Source organism: Chamaea fasciata, unplaced genomic scaffold, assembly GCF_029207755.1.
Source record: "Chamaea fasciata isolate MVZ Bird 193981 ecotype frontalis unplaced genomic scaffold, bChaFas1.0.hap1 SCAF_16, whole genome shotgun sequence".
Classification (NCBI taxonomy): Eukaryota; Metazoa; Chordata; class Aves; order Passeriformes; family Sylviidae; genus Chamaea; species Chamaea fasciata.
The window spans coordinates 7,348,859-7,367,404 of NW_027094101.1; the positions used below are offsets into that span (position 1 = coordinate 7,348,859).

Sequence of the window (18,546 nt, forward strand, 5' to 3'; positions counted from 1 at the left end):
TTGATGTTTAATCATTCCTTACAAGCAACTTGGGTTTGTAGTCAGTGTTACATCTGCCAGTGGATGGTTAGACACTACCAATTAATTAGTGAAATCCCCCGTAAGTTACAGCTCTGCATTTCAAACCTCCGCCTGCCACTCCAAAGGCAGCCTCCCCTTCACCTCCCCTGCCAAGCCAAGACAGAATCATCTTTGCAAGGTTATGTCAGCTGGAAATCACTCTTTGCATATCTTAAAGCACCACATAGATAAAAGAGCTGCGGGGAACCTTTTGTTGCTGTCTTTATTAAATAATCCAAGTAATGGCATTAATTTGGGATTCAGCAGGAGCGAAACGCGCTGATCAAGTGGTGGTGTGGTGCAGGGGATTAGTCTGGAGCTGGGACTTTGAATTCCAGAGCCTGCTGGGCACTGGCTGACCCCGGGCACGTCTCCTGCCTCCTCCCCATCCATGCTGGGAGGGTGGGCTGACCCAGATGGCTTTGGAGGATATCTCAGCAAAGCACCTGGAAAGCCAGGCTCTGCACAGCCATGCAGAACTCAGATAGCAAGCCCCAGCCGTGGGCCTCTCCGTGAGCTGCAGCCTCAGGTCTGTTTCCTGGTGCCCAATTCAGCAACAAATCCATGAGTGTTTCTGGGAACTCAGTGCAGGGGACATCTAGGAAGGTATTGATGGCAGCAGAGAGAATACCTGGGAAGCTGGGGGAGACTGCAGAGAAGAGGTGATGGGGAGAGGAGACTAACTGTTCAGTGTCTGTGGTTGGCAGTGGGCAGGTTTTCTGTGGAGGCAAGTTGTGATGAGGGAGGGAGATTTCATCCCTGACCCTTGTTTTCCCCATTCCACAGCTTGAACCCATTCACCTCCTACAAGCTGCGGGTGAAGGCCACCAACGACATCGGGGACAGCGACTTCAGCGCCGAGACAGAGGCGGTCACCACCCTGCAGGATGGTAAGGGACGGGGAGGAGAGGCACACTGGGGGTATCACCGAGGGTTGGGGGCTCCCCAGGGCTCCTGGAGCCACTGCAGGGTGTTCTCCATGGAGACTGGAGTGAAAACCAACAGCCAAAGCAGTTCTGTCCGCAGGAAGTTGATACAGGTAGCAATGAGATATGGCTGAATTAACAGGCAGCCTTTAAGTGTCCTGCTGTGCCCTCTGATAATGAATCATACTTTCAGGAGCCTCAAAATGGATTTAAACTTCGTTTGATTGGCTTCCAAACTCTGCACTAACCATTATCTTTGCAGAAATTGAATAATTTACAAGAGAGCATTAAAAATAAATGTAGAACCCTGCATACATTTGAAGAAGTTTCTTCAATTGTTTTCCCCTCACAATCCACGTCAGTCTGCAGAATGGCAAAATTGCTGAGGTATAAGTAAGAAAGAGTATGAAGCTCCTGGAAACATGAGCATTTAATCCTGCAGATCAGGACTAATAAACTGTGAATGACATTGACAAGGCTTTTATTTTTAGCCTTAGAGATCAGCTTCTAATTCCTTGATTGTATAAAGTCGATGCCTGAATGCAGAAGTAGCTCTGATGTCTTGAATGGAGGAAGGAGCTCTGCAAAGTAGGAAAAGCATCAGGATGTGCTTTTACCCTGGGAAATTGGGTAATCCTGGGGTACATCCATGGATAAATATATATGTGTGGGTACTGCGAGGCGGGGGTCAATCTCTTCTCCCAAGTAAGAAGCGGTAGGACATAAGGAAATGGACTGGTTGTACCAGGGAGAGTTTAGATTGAATATTGGGGGAAATTCCTTCCCTGGAAGGTTTCTCAAGCACTGGCAAAGGCTGCCTAGGGCAGTGCTGGAGTCCCCATCCCTGAAGGAATTTGAATGCCATGTACCTGTGGCACTTGGGGACCTGAGTTAGCAGTGGGCTTGGAAGTGATGACTTAACGGTTGGACTTGGTGGTCTTAGAGGTCTTTCCCAACTTAAATAATTCTATGGTTATACATACATATATATATATATATATATATATATATGGTGCTAGGAATTACTTCCTACAGAGCACCGAGTGACGAGTTGGAAATGACAGTGAGAGATGAAAATAGGAAGCCATTATGCCAGGGAATGTGACCTGGAAATCAGAAGAGCAGAGGACAGAGCTCAGGAGCATGGGAAGTTGAACAGGAAGCCATGTAATACCTGACTAATGTGCTAAGCAGTCCTTTAAAGGCATCCTGGCTCCCCACCTTCCTGCACAGCAGCAGCAACAGGGTCGGTGCAGGCTGGAACTGGTGCTAATGAGGCAGCACTGACTCACTGGTTTGGAATTTAAAATTTCGTTTTAAGTTCTCTTTGAATTTAGCTACAGTGGATCCAGAGTTGTGCTTGGCCTCATCACAATACAACTGGGAAAAAACTGTGAAAGCTTCTCACCTCCTCAACAAACTGAGCATTTATTCTGCTGAGCAACCCCAGTACTGCCACTTGAGCATTGCCCTGTGGAGAGCTGTGAGCTCCTGATAAGCCTTTCCTTCATGTCTTCGAGCTGCTGTGGAGTGTCTGGGAGTGCCACAGGCCATGGGCACAGGAAGGGGTTAACCTGTGGTAAATCAAGCTGTCCTGACTAGAATAATGTGTGACTGTGTGACACAGACTCCTAAATTCAAGGTGGGCTTGCCCCAAAGGTGGCAGAAAATCTGAAAATTCTGGGAGCAGTTTTCTCACCCTTTGGAGCCAGCACACAGCTGGTTTTACTTCCTTACAGATGAGCATCTGGTGGTCTGTGAGCAGCTGGCTGCTGCAGCTTCCTCCAGGTTTATGCCCTGAGCTTTTCTTACTGTGCTCAAGCTGCCAAGGCCACAGGTAGAGCAAGGGATGTAAGAGGAGTGCCTGGCTTCTCCCTGGGTTTCCACATCCACCACGAAGCAGCTGGGATGGAAGGCTTCCTTCAGCGGTGGAGAAAAAGAACCTGATGAATGAAAGAAAAGCTGCCCCTTTTCCACCCTCTTGCAGTAACTGCTTTTGTTTCCTTTTTCTCTTGTTTAGTTCCGGATGAACCACCCAGCTCTGTGTTAGTAACTCCCCACACGACTTCCTCTGTCCTTGTGCAGTGGCAGGTAGGTAAAATGAAAAATTCTGTTGTTCCTGTGAACAATTTTTTGGCTGCTTTGACTTGCTGAATTTAAGGGTACATTGCCAGGGACATTTTCTTGAGCTGGAAGTATTGTATTAACATTGAAGGACTGCAGCTACTTCCTTATTTGCCTGATCTAGCATAAATTTTAGTGATGAATGGAGATTCCTGGCAGATGCTTTTACTTTGTGCCCCACTGGGAGGTAAAGGAGTATCTGTAGCCATGTCCAAGATTGCTGCTTGTCAGATTCTCCTGCCCTTTCTTGCAATTCATGGATGTGCATCTTTACACAGAAAATATTCCACGGAGCGTGGTGTTGGTAGGATCAGGTAATCAAAAGCTCACATGGTGCACAGCCTCCTCCTGCTGCTGGAATGATCAGAAGCCTGAGATCTCTGCCTGAGATCCCATCCATACCTCTGAGGAGCTCCACATACCCTCTTGACTCTTTGAGAGGGAAACTTTGAGTTTCTTCAGAGCAAAGAAAGGAAGTTTGAGCTCTCCACAGTCTCTCTGGATTGGATGAGGAAGTATTTGTGTCAAGTCTGCATTTTATATTGGCATTTCCTCTGCCTTCCTTTATCTCTCAATCCTGCCCTCCTGGGAGATGCAGGAACATTTTGTGACCCAGTGCTTGTGGTTTCTTTTTGCAGAGTGGGCATTAATAGAGGGACCCCAGTGGGGTGCTGCACGTTATCCATAACCCATCCTGCAAAGCCTCTGCTCCCCAGACAATGTCCCCCACACGTGACAAGGATGACTTTGGACAGATTGCATTACAGTGAAAAATGTGCATATGCATTTACAGTACAGATGGGACTCCTTGCATTTTTTGGAAGAAAAATATATGGATGAGGGTGTGTTTATTGCTGTGCAGCAGCACTTTAAAATCTGCCTGGCTGTGCTGCTGGGTGCCTGGCCCCAGCTCACCCAGGATAATCCTGAGCAGCAGCGTTGCTTACAGCATGTTGAGCAAATAGGAGACACGTTGAGCAGTTTTACCAAAGGAATTATGGAGAGTTGCAAATCTACCTCCCCACCTACAACCAGAGCCCCCAGCAAAGGGGGAAAAAAGAACAGAAAGGGAGGACAAAGAGGATGTGAGGCACGCTGGACCTCAGAAATAAACGTTCCCCCAGCTGACTGATTACTGGCGTGTAGTTAATGTGAAATAGGTGGTTGTTTAGGTAATTGGATGCTTTTCATTTCATGAAAGTGAAATGGGGTTGTTGTGCCAGAGCCACCTCAAGGGAGTTGTGGGCGATTATATGTCATTACCACATGTATATTAATAGGTCCTGGTAATTCAACCGTACTATATTTTTCAAATAAACAAAAATCTTCAAGTCCCACAATAGCCTCCAATTAAGAGGAAGTTTCACAGCAGTGTCTAAGAAATAATGTAAACTGAAAACAGCAGTCAAGCTAAATGGGAGAGTGGATTTCCAAGCAAAGCTAAATTTTTAACTTTGAGCTGTGTTAATAATTCACAAAACAAACTCTGGATGCACTATCTGGGCTTTCAGCTGCTTGGTCCAATCAGTCCATTATTTTTAAATTTAAAGGGGGAAGAAAATAAGTAATTTCCAGTGAGGTCTGTTGTATCAATAATGCAGGGTTATTTCAAATGTTCTGGAGGATGTTACACTTAACATCGGGATCATGTCCTGTTCTGCTTCTACCTTAGAGATAACAATTATTCAAACTTACATTTCAGTCTTTATTTATTTATTTCTCTTTAAACAGCACAAAAACGTTTCTCTTACTTCCGTACAACATTATGGACTGCCACTCATAACCATTTTACCTATTTCAGCAGATCCCCCAGGCCCTTCTAGAAAATCCTAAATAATCCATTACATCAAAAGCAGAGTTTTGTCCACAGAAGACAGATAAGAGAGGGAAGACCTGACCTTTTAGCAGAGTACCCTTTCCAGGAAAGAATCATCATTTCCATGGCCAAAAGAGAGACAGTTTGCAAGCTATTTATTTTCTGAGCTTTTCTGTCCTAAATCTCAAGGAAGGAAAAAATGGAGAACCACATGATAACATAAAACAGTGTTTGCTCTCATAAGATCAGTGTTGGGCCACAATGAGAAATTAAGCTTTACCTGTTAGGCAGTTACATGGCAGAGCAGGGAGCCACAGTCTCCTCCTCAGCTTCAGCAGGGTTTTCATTTTAGAGTTCTGCAGGATATTCCACTTCAACTTTTTTCTTCCCCCAAATCTAAAAAAAGTTTATTAGTAATTAAAATAGGAAAAGTCATAGGTAGGCGAGGACACTGCTGTGCTGTGGAGCCCTTCTCCGTAAGGGCACCATCAGGGCTAAAGTTACTTCAGTGTAAAGCAGAAAACAGAAAGTCAAAAGATTGGAAAAGAAAAAGAAAACATCAGGAGAGAGATACTGATAATTTCCAGTAACCCCATCTCATCTTCTTGCACAGGACAGTGTTTCAGCTGGTCCATGAGCAGTGACATCGTGGGGCAGCTCTGGAGAAACCTGGCACTTCATTTGGTCCATTTTCTTAGTTCCTTGGACAAGGGGCTCTCAGCCTCAGACTGGGAAAGGCTGTTGTACAAGAGCTTGATTTATTTGCCTTGTAAAATGCAGTCGTAGAGGGAATATGATTGCCCTTTCTAAAATACATCACAGGAGTAAACACCCCACAGGGAGAAGAACAATTTAACCCAAAAGGCAGTGTTAGCACAGGAACAAATGGTTAGAAACTGGCTATGAATTATTTAGATTAGAAATTAAATGAAGGTTTCTAAACCGCCTGAGTGGCAAGGCTGAGAACAGCTTCCCAACAACAATCCTGGGAAGAATAACAAGATTTCTGCTGGATTTCTGGTGGAGGTTGTACTGTCTGGGAAAGCAGCTTTCAGCAGGGGGGGTGCTGCAGTGGGGAGGTCCCAGCCATGATGATCCTCGAGGTCTCTCACAGCCCTGTACCCACAGCATTGTTCTCTAGCGTGTGGGAGACGTTTGGCAGATGCCAAATAACAGTGAAAGGTGGGCAGAACTTTGCCAGAGGATGGAGCACGATGATGAGCACAAAACAATGCTGAATAAGAGATCTCCAACCAGGTAGAGCAAGTGAAATCTTGAGAGGGTTTGGGTTGCTTTCAGCAGGCTCTGTGCAGGACAGCTGCAAAAGAAAGCAGCTTTTTGCTAGAGCAGGTTCTGCTCCTTTTCCTGGTGTCTGTGTAGTTTCCTTATACTCTGGTTCATGTCATTTTCTTTTTTGGTTTCCATAAACTGCAGTCTTTCTACTTAATTCCTTCAGCCTTCACCCAAAAGCAAGGTCCGTGGCACTGAGACAGGACAGTCCTCTCCCGCCTTTTGCTATTGTAATGGAGTAATGGAAAATTCATGTCATTTCTGAAAGCAGAACGCCAGGTTATTACCAAAGATCTTCCTATTTTCTATCAAGAATGTCCTTACTTTCTTCATTAAAATTACATGGGTCACTACCTTCTATTGTGACAGTGTTTCTCACCTGCAGTTAATTTTTACAAAATGCTTTTCCTTAGAAAAGTTCTCAAGGCTGGTAGGGATCTTTCTGGATTAAAGGCAAGATCATCATTAAAATCCTATTCATTTACACTTTCAGCCCCTTAAATTTCAGTTAAAGAATCTTTAGAAGATAAATGGCTCAAGGCATCTCTTCTCTGCAGTTCTTAGCCTGCATTAGACTCAGGAAAGTAATTTTTTTTTTTCCAAAATGTGAGGAATCCCTTTGCTTGTCTCTACTTAAGCAAGCCACCCAGACACAAATCTCCTTTTCAGTGTGCCAGCTGTGTATCTGTAGCTGAAGGAGGATGTGAGGGGCTGCTGGAGAAGCCTCACTGAGGCATTTTTTCTTTGAGCATCTCTCAACATGATTCAGAAGGAAAAAAACTCCTATTTGAGCCATCCCATAGCTGCATGTGCCAAACTGCTCTGAGCTGTTTTGGAAGAGCTCTTGGTTTTCCTCTGTGCCCGTACCAGAGCCAATCACGCTCTAACTTCTCTTTAAATGCCTGTACGAGGTTGTTATTAAACCTAGTTTTGTCTTCCTAATCAAAGTCAGAACAATTTTTATTATTCCTTTTTATTTGCTCATCAGTCTTTCAGTAAAATAATGCCAAATGAAGAATTTCCTGTGATCAGTCCCCAGGGGAAAGAAAGAAATTCTGTCTGTGACAAAATAATTTATTTCCTTTTGGAAGCAGTGAAACAATGTTTGGCTGTTCCAGTGTTGGTGGAACCTGCATTTCCAGGCTGTGCTCATTTATACTTTTCATCACACCCAGGTTTCTGTGGGCCAAGAAGGAAAGGAGTTTGGTTCATGGTGATGCCTTAAGTTTTAGCTTTCATGTTTTTCAGACTCTGTGCTGCCTAGGGGTGCAGTTCTGGGCCTCATATTAAGTGTCAGTCAGCTCTCTTCACAGAGTAGGGAGACAAAACAAATCCTTTTCCTGCTGAAGACCAAGGACAACTTTCAGGCCCAACAGCACAAACAAAGGTGGACTGAAGGGGGGAACAAGAAGGATGGGACCTCACAGCCTGAAGCTGTAATTGGACAATTAAACCCCAATATGCAAATGGACCAAAACTTATTAAAATGTAAGATCTCGTGACCATTCATCCATTTTGTGACCATTCTTAGTCCACCTTGGGTGTAGCCCTGGTCAGGCTCTGTCCTGCCCAAGGCAGACCCTGGAGGCCTTTCAACAAATACCTACTTTATCCTCTAGCTCTGTCCAGTCTCAGTTTCAGGTCAGCCTTCCCAAGTCATCAGTGGTGTGGATTTTTCAGTCAAGAGCCTTTTGCAATGGCCACAGCTGAGAAAAATCCTCAAGGTTGCCTCTAACTTGTGCTTTTCGAGCCACACCACCTTCAGCCCTGCGCATTATTAATGTCTGTTTCCACCAGAGCGCAGAGCCACTGCCCCTGGTGATGGATGTCTGTTGCCATGCACATCCTAACGAGCCTGTTCTTCCCCTGGATGTTTTTTTCAGCCCCCCAAGGTGGAGAGTTTGAACGGGCTCCTGCTGGGATACCGCATCTACTACCGGGAGCTGGATTACGACGCCGGGCCTGGGACAGAATCCAAAAACATCCAGAACCCCTCAGCTCTAAGAGCAGAGCTCACACGTAAGCCTGTGGTTTTTGGGCCTTCAAATATCCCACAATGTTAATCTGTGGGCCTGATATTTTTGGGTCTGAGAGATTTTAGCCTGCTAGCAGCTGTTAACTTTTTCCCAAGGAAAAATTTCTCAGACCCAGAAATATCAGGCCCACAGTAATCTGTCTTTACACCAGGCACTGCACCCCCTCTTGCCCCATGGAAATAAAAATGGAAGTCTAAGAGTGCTGAGAATTATTCAGGTTTTACACAATCACCCTGAAGATGCTGAAAAATGCGAGTGACTTTGGTGTGATCAGCATTGTAATGGTCTGTGCTGATCTCTGCCAGCGTGCTGGAATTGATGGTCTGTCCCCCACGTACCATCTGATTTCCTGCTTCCCACTACCTCCACCTCATAATTACCCTGGCACACTTTGTTCTGCCTTCAAATGAGAGACACTTCATTTTCCTCAGCTGGCAACTTTTTCCTTTCTTGCTGTTCTTTTCAATAGTTTTTTTAATTGACATTTTGTTTTTCTTTTTACAGCATGAGGAAAACAGCTGAGGAGAGTTTTAAAATAGAATTTTTATAATTTCAAAGCGCTTGTCCATATTTTAGAAGAAAATAGCAAAGAAGAGCAAGAATTTTTAGGTGCCTGCTTTCCATGTTAGTCACTGGGATTTATGGCTCACATGGAAAGAAGGTGGAGAGGGAGAGGAATAATAGAAAAAAAAATGAAAAGGCTTTTTAGATAAAGGCTAGAAAGGAAATCAGAGGGAAGAATAGCCAGAATAAGATGATGTGAGGCAGACATGTGAACACTCGGTAGCTTGAGAAATAAAGTCCAGCAATGAGATGTGCTCATGGAGGGACCAGCTTTTGTCCTCTTTGATGTCACTGGAATACTCAGAATAAGATAATACTCCAAGAGCAGCAGAATAGGGTTCAGTGAGACTATTTTAACATCTTACATCATCTGCCACGCTTTCCTGAACCCACAGAAGGGATTTCTACAAAAGCAAGAGTGAATTTTAATGAGGGTGCGGATAAGTGGGTGCTTTAAATATAAAGTAAGCACCTAATCCTGACCTCACTTACGTGGGTCAGAGCTAATGAGACTTCTCAGACTGAGCAGCTTGAACCAGGACAGAGATGTAAAGCTCTCCTAGGTGTAGGAATGCAGAAGGGTTTTTCTCCGACAAAACCTGAATCACTGACAGTATACATTATGAACTAATGAAATTGGATGCTCTCACAAGATGGGGAGCCTGTGAAACCAACCAGTTTTGCCTTTTCCCTCCTCTTGTCTGGCCCTGCAGCAACGATCCTAATCACCGTAAAGGAGAAAAAAATGAGTTATACCTCTCCAGGGAGTCAAGAGACAGAGAGAGCAAGGGGTGGAGACAAATGTATTTGAGGATAAACTTCCCTCTTTCTCATAATTCTCACCTTAGAACACCTCTGTTCCTCACTGACCCACAGTTTTGCACAGCTTAGCATATTATTACAATTCACTCACAGCAGGAATATTGAATTCTTTAAGTGAAACTGTGGGAAATCAAACTCACTCTTAAAGAAACAGGTCCTGCCCTGCTCTAATGTTCTCTTTGCAGTCCAAGTTCCAGCCCAGGTCTCTGCAGCTCTTCAGGTTTTGAATTTTGCATCTCGAGAAATCAGGATGTAATGCACCACTGAGAGCCTTTGCCCCTAGAAATCATTTCATTTCTACTCATTTGTTCTATTTAATCTAAAAGCCAGAACCTCTTTGTGTTGTGTATTTGTGAGTTCCTCTGTTTGAGGAGGAAATGAAACAGCCCCATGTGGGCGAGATGTTCCTGATGTGTTACCAGAGAGTGATGTGATTTTATTGCCCTTCAAGGTATATTCCTAAAGCTTGAACTGTGTATGGGTGTGCTGCCTCATTTGCCTCTGTCTCTGCTGTACATCATTTGCAATGACTATTTCCTTGCACTGTAACAAGCTTTCTGCTTTGCTTACCCTGAATAGCCCAAAGCAGCTTCAAGACAGTGAACAGCAGCTCTGCATTAACGACGTATGAATTAACACGTAAGTGCGCATTGCCTTCAGTTGAGACTCTTTGTAATGGTTCAAAATATACCGTGGGCAAACTCCTGTGGCTCTCCTCCATGGATCCAGCAGAAATCAACACATATTAATGACTCTGGCTTTCTCCAGTTCCTTTTTCTTTAAGCCTTTGCTTCCCCTACACCCAGAGACATTGATGATGCAAGTAGGTAGCTGTTGTAAAAATGTGGCTGCTGGGAAGGTAAAACATTGCTGATTGTAACAACCCAATATCGCTGATGCTCAATGAATTTTGATTCACTCGGTACATATTTTGCAGTCCATCTGAGTTTAGCTGTATCACATCATTAGTCCTATGATTCAAGCATTTCAATGCTCGGGCATTCCATGGAGTACAAGGCCAATTTAGAAAGGGCCCAATGAATTTATGTGCATCTCCAGAGGTGTTCTCAATTGGAAATGAATAAAATAACATTCGACAGAGTTAAAAGGCAAGTTGCTTTGTGGTGATGATGGTTCACTAGATAGGTTTTGCCCAAGGCTTTTGAGTCACAGATTGTGATGGGCTAAAAAAAAAAGAAAAAATGAAGCCCGATCCCCACTGAAAGTTGCATGCATGAACTCTCGTGTTCCATTTTCTTCCACATCTAGTTAACACTAAAATCTCCCCTGTGACTTCTCATGGCAGAAAATAAAGTTTCCCTGTGCAAGCTGCCCAGTACTAAATGTGTGTATCTTACTATTGATTGTTTGTGAACTCAGCACTGTTATTTCTGATTTGCTTGCTCCATCTTTTGCAGTCCATCCAAATTTAATGATGTCACATTCAAAAAATTGGGGCTATATTAGATATAATTTACAGTATGCCTGAGACTGGGGAATGATGCTGAACTCGCAGTCAGATATTGGAGCACAACACTTTTAAATAGTTCTGTGACACTGAAATTAGACAAAGTTGCCTAATTAGGCTTTTTGAACCTTACCAAACCAATGGCATACTGTCAGCCCCCGAGTTAAGGGAACTCTGATTCATAGATAGCAGGGAAAATTATTGGCAAAGGGAGAAATTTGGACCTCTGGCCATGCGTGTCTTAATTCAATGCTCATTTAAATAGGGCAATTTATATTATTGATTGCTCTCTTACTCTAATTTCCCTGTTAAGTATTGTAGATGATAAATATATCAGTTGGGATTGATTCTTTCATCCTGAAAATGCAAAATCTGAAACTGCTCAGGCGCTGCCTCCCCTAATGACGTTGATGTGATTCTGCTCCACCCTCGTTGCATCTGTTAATTACCCACAAACAATTGAGGGGTTTTAGATTTTTTCACGCTTCTCTCGCTCTCCCGCCTCGTCTGTCAGAGTGGTTTCTCTGTGTCAGCAAAGAAATTTTGTTGCCTGGTGGCCAAATGGAGTCCAGCCTTCAAATTCTCCTTTTTCGTTGTGATTGATGGTTGGGCTGTGGTCACGGTGGAGGAGAAGATCCCTGTGGAGTACCTGGAATAAGACTCCAAATCCCCCACTGCAGCTCTCCCTGCTGCAGCTGTTCTAGAGCAGGGCAGCTGCCAAATGCTCCCCCCAAAATGAGCATTCCAGGGATTAGGCAAAGGCTAGGCAGACTCTTTCCTACCAGTGCAGATCAAAATGAGACGTGATGGTGACATTCAAAGCCAAATCCTGCCATTTTCTGTACTAAAGAATGACCTAGAGATGTTCCTCCAGTTAGTTATCCATAAGTAATGGGTATATTCCAAGAGAAATCATTATTCCTCTTACTGGAGCGACACTGTGAGGGAACACTGGGAAATCCTGCCATTTCATCACAAATGTCTTTCAAAATGATGCAATTACTGTAGTGATGTGTGAATTCGAAAAGGATTGAAGTAGACACTCTGTTCTATTGCTACATTTTCTGGGAGACAAGTCTGGAGATAAAGAGGTGTTGGAGTCTAAAAGATAGCTGTAACACAGCATAAATCATCATATATACTATTAATATGTAATATTTTACTTTTTCAGAATTGAAGAAATACAAGAGATATGAAGTACTAATGACAGCATATAATGTCATTGGTGAGAGCCCTACCAGCACCCCAGTGGAAGTGTTTGTGGGTGAAGCAGGTAGGTAAAAAGAAAATTAGTTGATTTCTTTTTTTTTTTTTAAGTACCAGCATGTTGTAGTATTCTCCAGATGATGTTCAATAATTGTCCAGGAAAGGGATTATTTGAAAAATTCCCCAGTCATTACTGCTGACAGTTTTTTGTTGCCCACTCTCCTGGAATAAGCACTGGCAGTTTCTTGCCATTGGAAAACCAGTTGGTCTGCCGGAAGGAGGGAAGAAAGGGCATTTGAAAGAAAGAAGAGAAAATATTTCTGGAGTTGCAGGAGAATGACTGTTCATACCAAATTAGCTTGAGGGAAAAATTGACTCGAGTTAAAGAAGTGAAAAGTGGAGCACAGGAAAGCCACAAAGGAAAAGAAACAAAACTCCAAAACAACGGAGACTCGGAAAGCTGGTTCTTTCATTTTATAACTCTGTGTAGAGACATTGCCTGGCACCACACCTGGCTGTGTTTTCGTGCTCTTGAAGTGAGGAGACACTGTGTCTGGTTTAATGCTGGTTTGGAGGCAGGGGTTGGGTGCCCCCAGGAACGTGCAGACTGTCACTGCATCCAGCTCCAGCCAGTGGCACTGTTCGAGCCTTTACTCACTCTGGATCTGGTGCCCGAGTCCTTTTTGATCATTTTAAAATCCCCCCCCACTGGAAGGCTGGAGGTGGAAAATCAAGACAGAAAGCTGAACAGACGCTTCTGTGAATGCCCTGAGAAACGGGTGGTCTGTCAGAGCCCAGATAACCCCCAGCCAGTCTGTCCCCTCAGAAACTCCAGCTGGGAAGGGCAGGGTTGGAATAGCTGCTGCCCTCCTGCAGCCCTGCCAGCGGGGCCGTGTTGATGGTGATCCCAGCTGGAGAGAGGCTGAAATCCTCGTTAGTTATGGTCTCAATTTCTGCAGCAGCAGCATTTGAAGCTCAGAACAAGGGGAGGCAGCTCGACTCTCCCCTTGCTTGTCCCAGCAACAAAGCTGATTGCACTTTGTTCCTCTGTCTCAGAGCTGTGGGATGAAGGAGCTATCAAAGCCAGCACTAAATTCATTTCATTATTAATCATTAAACATTATATTGCTCAAAACTAAGCAAAGCACTTTTTTTTAAGAACTCCGCTGCGCATTTTTTTAAACTCTGCTTAACCTTTTCATTTCAAATATGGTGCAACATTCACCATCTTTCTTTGAAAACATCATAAATTAATCAGAGCAGAGTCGTCCTGGAGAGACAGCTGGCAATATTTACATTTTTTTCTGGTTTGCTGCTGCTCCAACTTTCTTCTGCAACTGCAGCAAAGAAAGTCCCAGGTGGAGCCGACTGTATCTGGCTTCAAAATACATTTTTGTTTCAGAGCTAAGTATCTCCCTGCTGCAAATGGAGCCAGCACATGCACTTAGACACATGTACACAGCATGGGAAATCAGCTGGGGAAAACAAGGACATGCTGTTATATGGTGTCTTTTAATCCCACAGTCCAGATCTTCCTATCATAACTCAGGGAACAGGGGCAATGGGAGGAGACAGACTTGAGAGGACACTGAGATAATTACAGGACCCCTGAGTGTCTGAAGGAAGAGGGGCTGGAATCAGATGAGCTTTAAGATCCCTTCCAACTGAAATCATTCCATGATTCTGTGATATCCAGGAGGCCTCCTTTCCCAGGCAGGATTGATGTGTCTGAAGTTGTAGTGCGTGACTTGGCTGTTGTTTTAGAGTTCCTGGATTTACCTCTGGAAAGAGGGACCATCCAGGTTCACCCAGCAGAGATGATGAATGTAGGATCTTCCTGCCGATTTTCACTCTTGTTGTGTGAAGTTATTACACTTTGTTATATAACTGCCTCTTCCACCTCCAGAACTGGCTGTGATTTATACTGTGAGTAAAGTGATTGGAGATGGTATTGCAATTTAAGTTTTAAATTGATTTGTGACACCTTTGAGTTAAAGTGTGCTGTGGAAATACACGGGTTTTGCTGTTATTGTTTGCTCAATGTTCTTACCCATGGTAAAGGCAGTTAAGCAGCAAGCTGGGAAAAAAATGGGTCTGCTCAGCTCCAGCAATGGGGCATCCAGGTTAAAAACAGAGAAAAGCTTCCCAATAAACAAGTGCTGACACAGGCACAGCACTGGGCACAAAGTGAGTGAAGGTGGCCAGTCCCTGGGCTGAAGCTCTCAGGTAGCTCTTGTCTCAGTGGTATTAAATGAGGCCTCGTTCTGCCCTAAGCGTTGCAGTAACTCTGGGAGAGGGGAGAACATTCCTCTCTGGCTCATAAAAAGGGATACACAGCCTTTGTGCCTTTGGGGAAATGTGCTGGGCTTAGGCCAGCTCAGTCAAAATACCCATTTCTGTGGGGTGTTGGTGTTGCTGATGGTTGTGCTGTTCAGCTTCTACACAAGGTAGAATGTCTGTGATTCCTTCCTTCCCTCTTGAGCTCTCCCCTGTTAGATTTGAAAGTTTTCCTATGATCATACCTGGATTTTTACAGTAAAAATTCCAGTAGGTAGTGGAACCACCTGAAAAGCTTGGGGGGAAAAAAAGCCATGAAAACCAACCTTCTTCAAGTTTTGCCAATTAAATGAGCAAAATATACCCAAATGGGGAGTTCCTCTCCAGCCCTGGAGTGCTCTTGAGCTGTGCTCCAGCCAACTGCCCCCTTGGGCAGCCTGAGCAGGTCTTCCCTGCCTCTGACTGATGGGCCAGTGGAAATTCTGGGAGAGAACAATGGGCCAGACATGAGTAAAAGGCCTCTGTAGCCCAACTTGCCTGGTGAACAGGAAAGCTGGATGCCAGTGGTTTGGATCTTTTCGGGCTTTTGGGTGGTGGGTTTTTTATTTTATTCTACAGGTAAAGGAAATGCTTTTCCTTTTTTGAGTAGCCCATAAGATCAAAAGCTTCATTTTGAGTTCTGCCTGGATATTGGCAAAAATCCCTGGTGTGGAGAGCAGTTCTTCCCCAAGATGGGAGAGTGGGCTGGGAGTCCTTGAGCTCAGCACAGCTGGGAAGGATGTGGTGCCTGTTCAGTCTGAGCAGGGCCCGTGTCCTTCCCCCACCTGCCTCAAGCATCTGCATGCCTCTTCTCCAAGGCCCAGAAGAACCTCTAACGCTGCCTTTTTAGAGCTGGCTGCAGCTCTGCCCTGCTCATTAGAGAACCATGTGCATCTCCTGACAAATGACAGAAAAATTGAAAGCCACCACTTGCAGAAATTAGGAAGGGAGTCGCAGCCCCGCTGGCAAGCCCCCTTTTCGCCTTGTTAATTCATTTAACAGTTCAGCTGTCAGGGACGCTGGCTTTGATTGGGGAGGCAGTGAGTGTTCAGCGAGAGGCTGGGTACTGATATTCATCCCAGCCCGAAACGCAGCTGCTACCAGAGGTGCTGTTCTGCTCCACTGAAATTAAGACTCTGTTAGAGCAGCCACTATATCAAGAGCATTATTCTACCAGGTTGCTGTCACTACCTGATTGTGTGGGGGGCTCTGGAGTTCGGGAGACTCCACTACCTGCATTTTAATTAAACAGAAATCACAGGTTTGGGCCAGATGTGCTTCACCTAATTTGGGAAGGTGAATAAAGTAAAATGTGGTAATACAAATCCTGTGCTAACGAGCCTGCAGCCTTCAGTGCTTCTCCCGTATACTGCAAAGCTGTTTTGGATGAAAAAGTAACGGAATTCATCATTTCTTCCAGCAGCTGTTGCTGGAGTGGAGTGAGTGTGTGCAGTGAGGGGGTGGCAGAAGGGGTGAAGTGCTCTGAGAGACATCAGCCTTTAAACAGGTTGTAAATCCATTTGTGTGAAGAGGGGAGTGATGTGTGTCATTATAACTGATGGTGACGTTGGTGACCTTCAGAATTCACAAGAACTGATGAGGCTGGGTTGTTGTTGTTGTTCTTTTTAATGATGATCTCTGAGAGCTGGTTCTGTAATAGGAAAGGCAAGGAGTAAAAAGAGCTGGGAGACAAATCCCTTTGTTTAGAAGTCCTCCACTGAAATGCTATTTTGGTTGTACCAGCATCTTTCAGAGAACATTACCTGGCCTTCTCATTTTCTTCCAAGTGGAACTGTAGCATGGAAAAGAACAGGAATGGGGCAGAGTGATGACTGCTTCTTACCTTTGTCTTCCAAAGCTGAATCCACCTCTTAGTGCAAAGCTCACAGACACCAAACCAAATTTCTTCCTGTTATGTGCAGTTATTTTCATCTGCCCTCCTGCCTGCAGCTCCACAGGTGTTCCTGGACTTCACAAACTTTATTTTATTCACCCATAGCTGACACAGGGAGGGAAGATCTGCTCTGCCATTAATGTCAGGTGAAGAACTTGGAGCTACCTGGCCACCTCCAGAATTTTGCAGGCCAGAAATAGAAACCACCTGGAAAGCTCCAAGACTAAAAATAGTGAAATAGATTTGGGACAGAAAAGGCTACACTGAGAGAGCGAGCCATGACAAGGACAAAGAAGCCTTGTAAGGAAGCAAAGACTTGATTCCAAGTACTTGGCTCCCCTTTAGAAACTGCTTCAGCACGGAGCTCTTGTCCCTTCTTACCTGGTTATCTGTGCTGGGGCAACATCCCTTTGTGCTGGAGGCAGGGAAGGTTGCTGAAGGCCTCGCTCTTTTGTGTGTGCGCTATGGATTCCCCCCGTGGTGTCACCTCAGCCCCTTTCTGGAGAAGGGGGTCCCTCAGCACTGCCTGGAGCCCCCCTTTCTCTTACAGCACAGCAGCTTTATCTCCTCCCCTGCCCCAAAGAGCAGAGGAGATGCTGTGTGGAGTCCCCTGTGCCTCCTTATATCAGCCTCCGAGAGGAATGACAACATTCCAGCGCATCCGAGCTGGCAGCCTCCCTCCTGCCGTGGCCCCGTGGCTGTTTTCTCCTATCTGAGTGGGACATGTGGGCTGGCTGTGCCTGTGCAGATAGGAGCACGTTGCTGCTGGCACAGCTGCAAGAGCTGGGTGGGCAGTGCCATCCCAGATGCCACTGGAGAAGGGAAAGGAAGGATTATCATGGCCATTTCACATTGCAGTAGTCTAAAACCTGTCAGCCTAGGGGAAGGTATCTTCCCTCGATAAACAAAAGGGGATGGAGGGGAGCTGTTGGGAAATAGAATGGTAAATTAATTATTGGTTTCACTTGCTCAAACTTTAAACAAAGGGCAACTTTGGCACTTGAAAAGCACCAAGCCTTTGAAAAAATTGGGTATTTGCCTTTTAATTGCTGACAACTCTGGACATCAGCTAAGGCTACTTTTGGGAGATGCCAGGGTGTTTGAACCTGGTTGTCTTTTTCCCCTCCCCTTTAAATTTCAAGAACCTGAAGAGCTGTTCCAATGGGTTCTAGATGAGCTTTACCCTGTCATTCTGGGAATGCCTTGCTCCAGGATGACACTGGGTTGGCATCCTGTCCCAGTGTCTTTCTCTCCAAGGAAGGAAAAGGTCTCCTCTCAGCTTGGAGTTAAAGATGCAAGCCATGTTCTCCAACAGTGTGCTAAAAGACAAAGTAAAGTCAGAGCAGAGCAAGAAAGGCAAACTGTAGGAAGATGGAAGGAAAAAAGAAGTGGTGCTATATTTCCTGTTTGGATTGGGCAAGTAACCTATTTCGAGTTTCTCTTGGAAACCACTACACCTCTATCCCAACAGCATCCCACTTCTGAGAGCAGGATTGGCCACTGGGCACATGCCATCAGTGTTTCTTGGTGGATTTTAAACTTCTCCGGGTTCACTCTATGTACAGGGGCTCCACTAAGGGCTTGTCTGCAGCAAGTCCAATTTGGATTTGTTGTTCCCCTCGATGCAGCTCCACTGGAGGTTAACAGGAGTGTTGATAGCACTTGGCTGTGGGATGTAATCCTGCAGGGCTGTGACAGGATAGTAAAAAATAACAAACTAAAGTGTGCCCACATTAAAGCATTAGTCATTGCTTGTGTGCTACTGTATTGCTACAGTGCTGGGGAGTTATGGAAATGAGTTTTCTCTGTGAGCCTTGGCTCCCTTTCCTACTCAAACTGGCTATTTTTTAATGGTAATTTTATATTCTTAATCTGTTTACAGATGATGCGAAGGTTTGCTAATTAGACTTCCAGATTTGGTAGCTTAGCTCAGTAGCTGCTCTTACAATGGCAAGAGAGAAAGTAACCGTGCCAGTGTGAGTCTGTGGAAGAAGTGTCCTTAATGTCAACATGTCAAAAAGACA

At 44.8% G+C, this 18,546-nt stretch overlaps 1 protein-coding gene across 1 annotated transcript in view; it reads left to right on the forward strand.

Moving 5' to 3' along the window:
- Window positions 1-18,546, forward strand: part of SDK1 (sidekick cell adhesion molecule 1) — a 391,467-nt gene that overhangs the window by 330,274 nt on the left and 42,647 nt on the right. Inside the window, exons 32-36 of the mRNA XM_066198540.1 lie at window positions 847-950; window positions 3,007-3,077; window positions 8,100-8,235; window positions 10,218-10,277; window positions 12,278-12,379. Coding sequence (XP_066054637.1) covers window positions 847-950; window positions 3,007-3,077; window positions 8,100-8,235; window positions 10,218-10,277; window positions 12,278-12,379 — 473 coding nt within the window. The remainder of the gene's footprint in view (window positions 1-846; window positions 951-3,006; window positions 3,078-8,099; window positions 8,236-10,217; window positions 10,278-12,277; window positions 12,380-18,546) is intronic.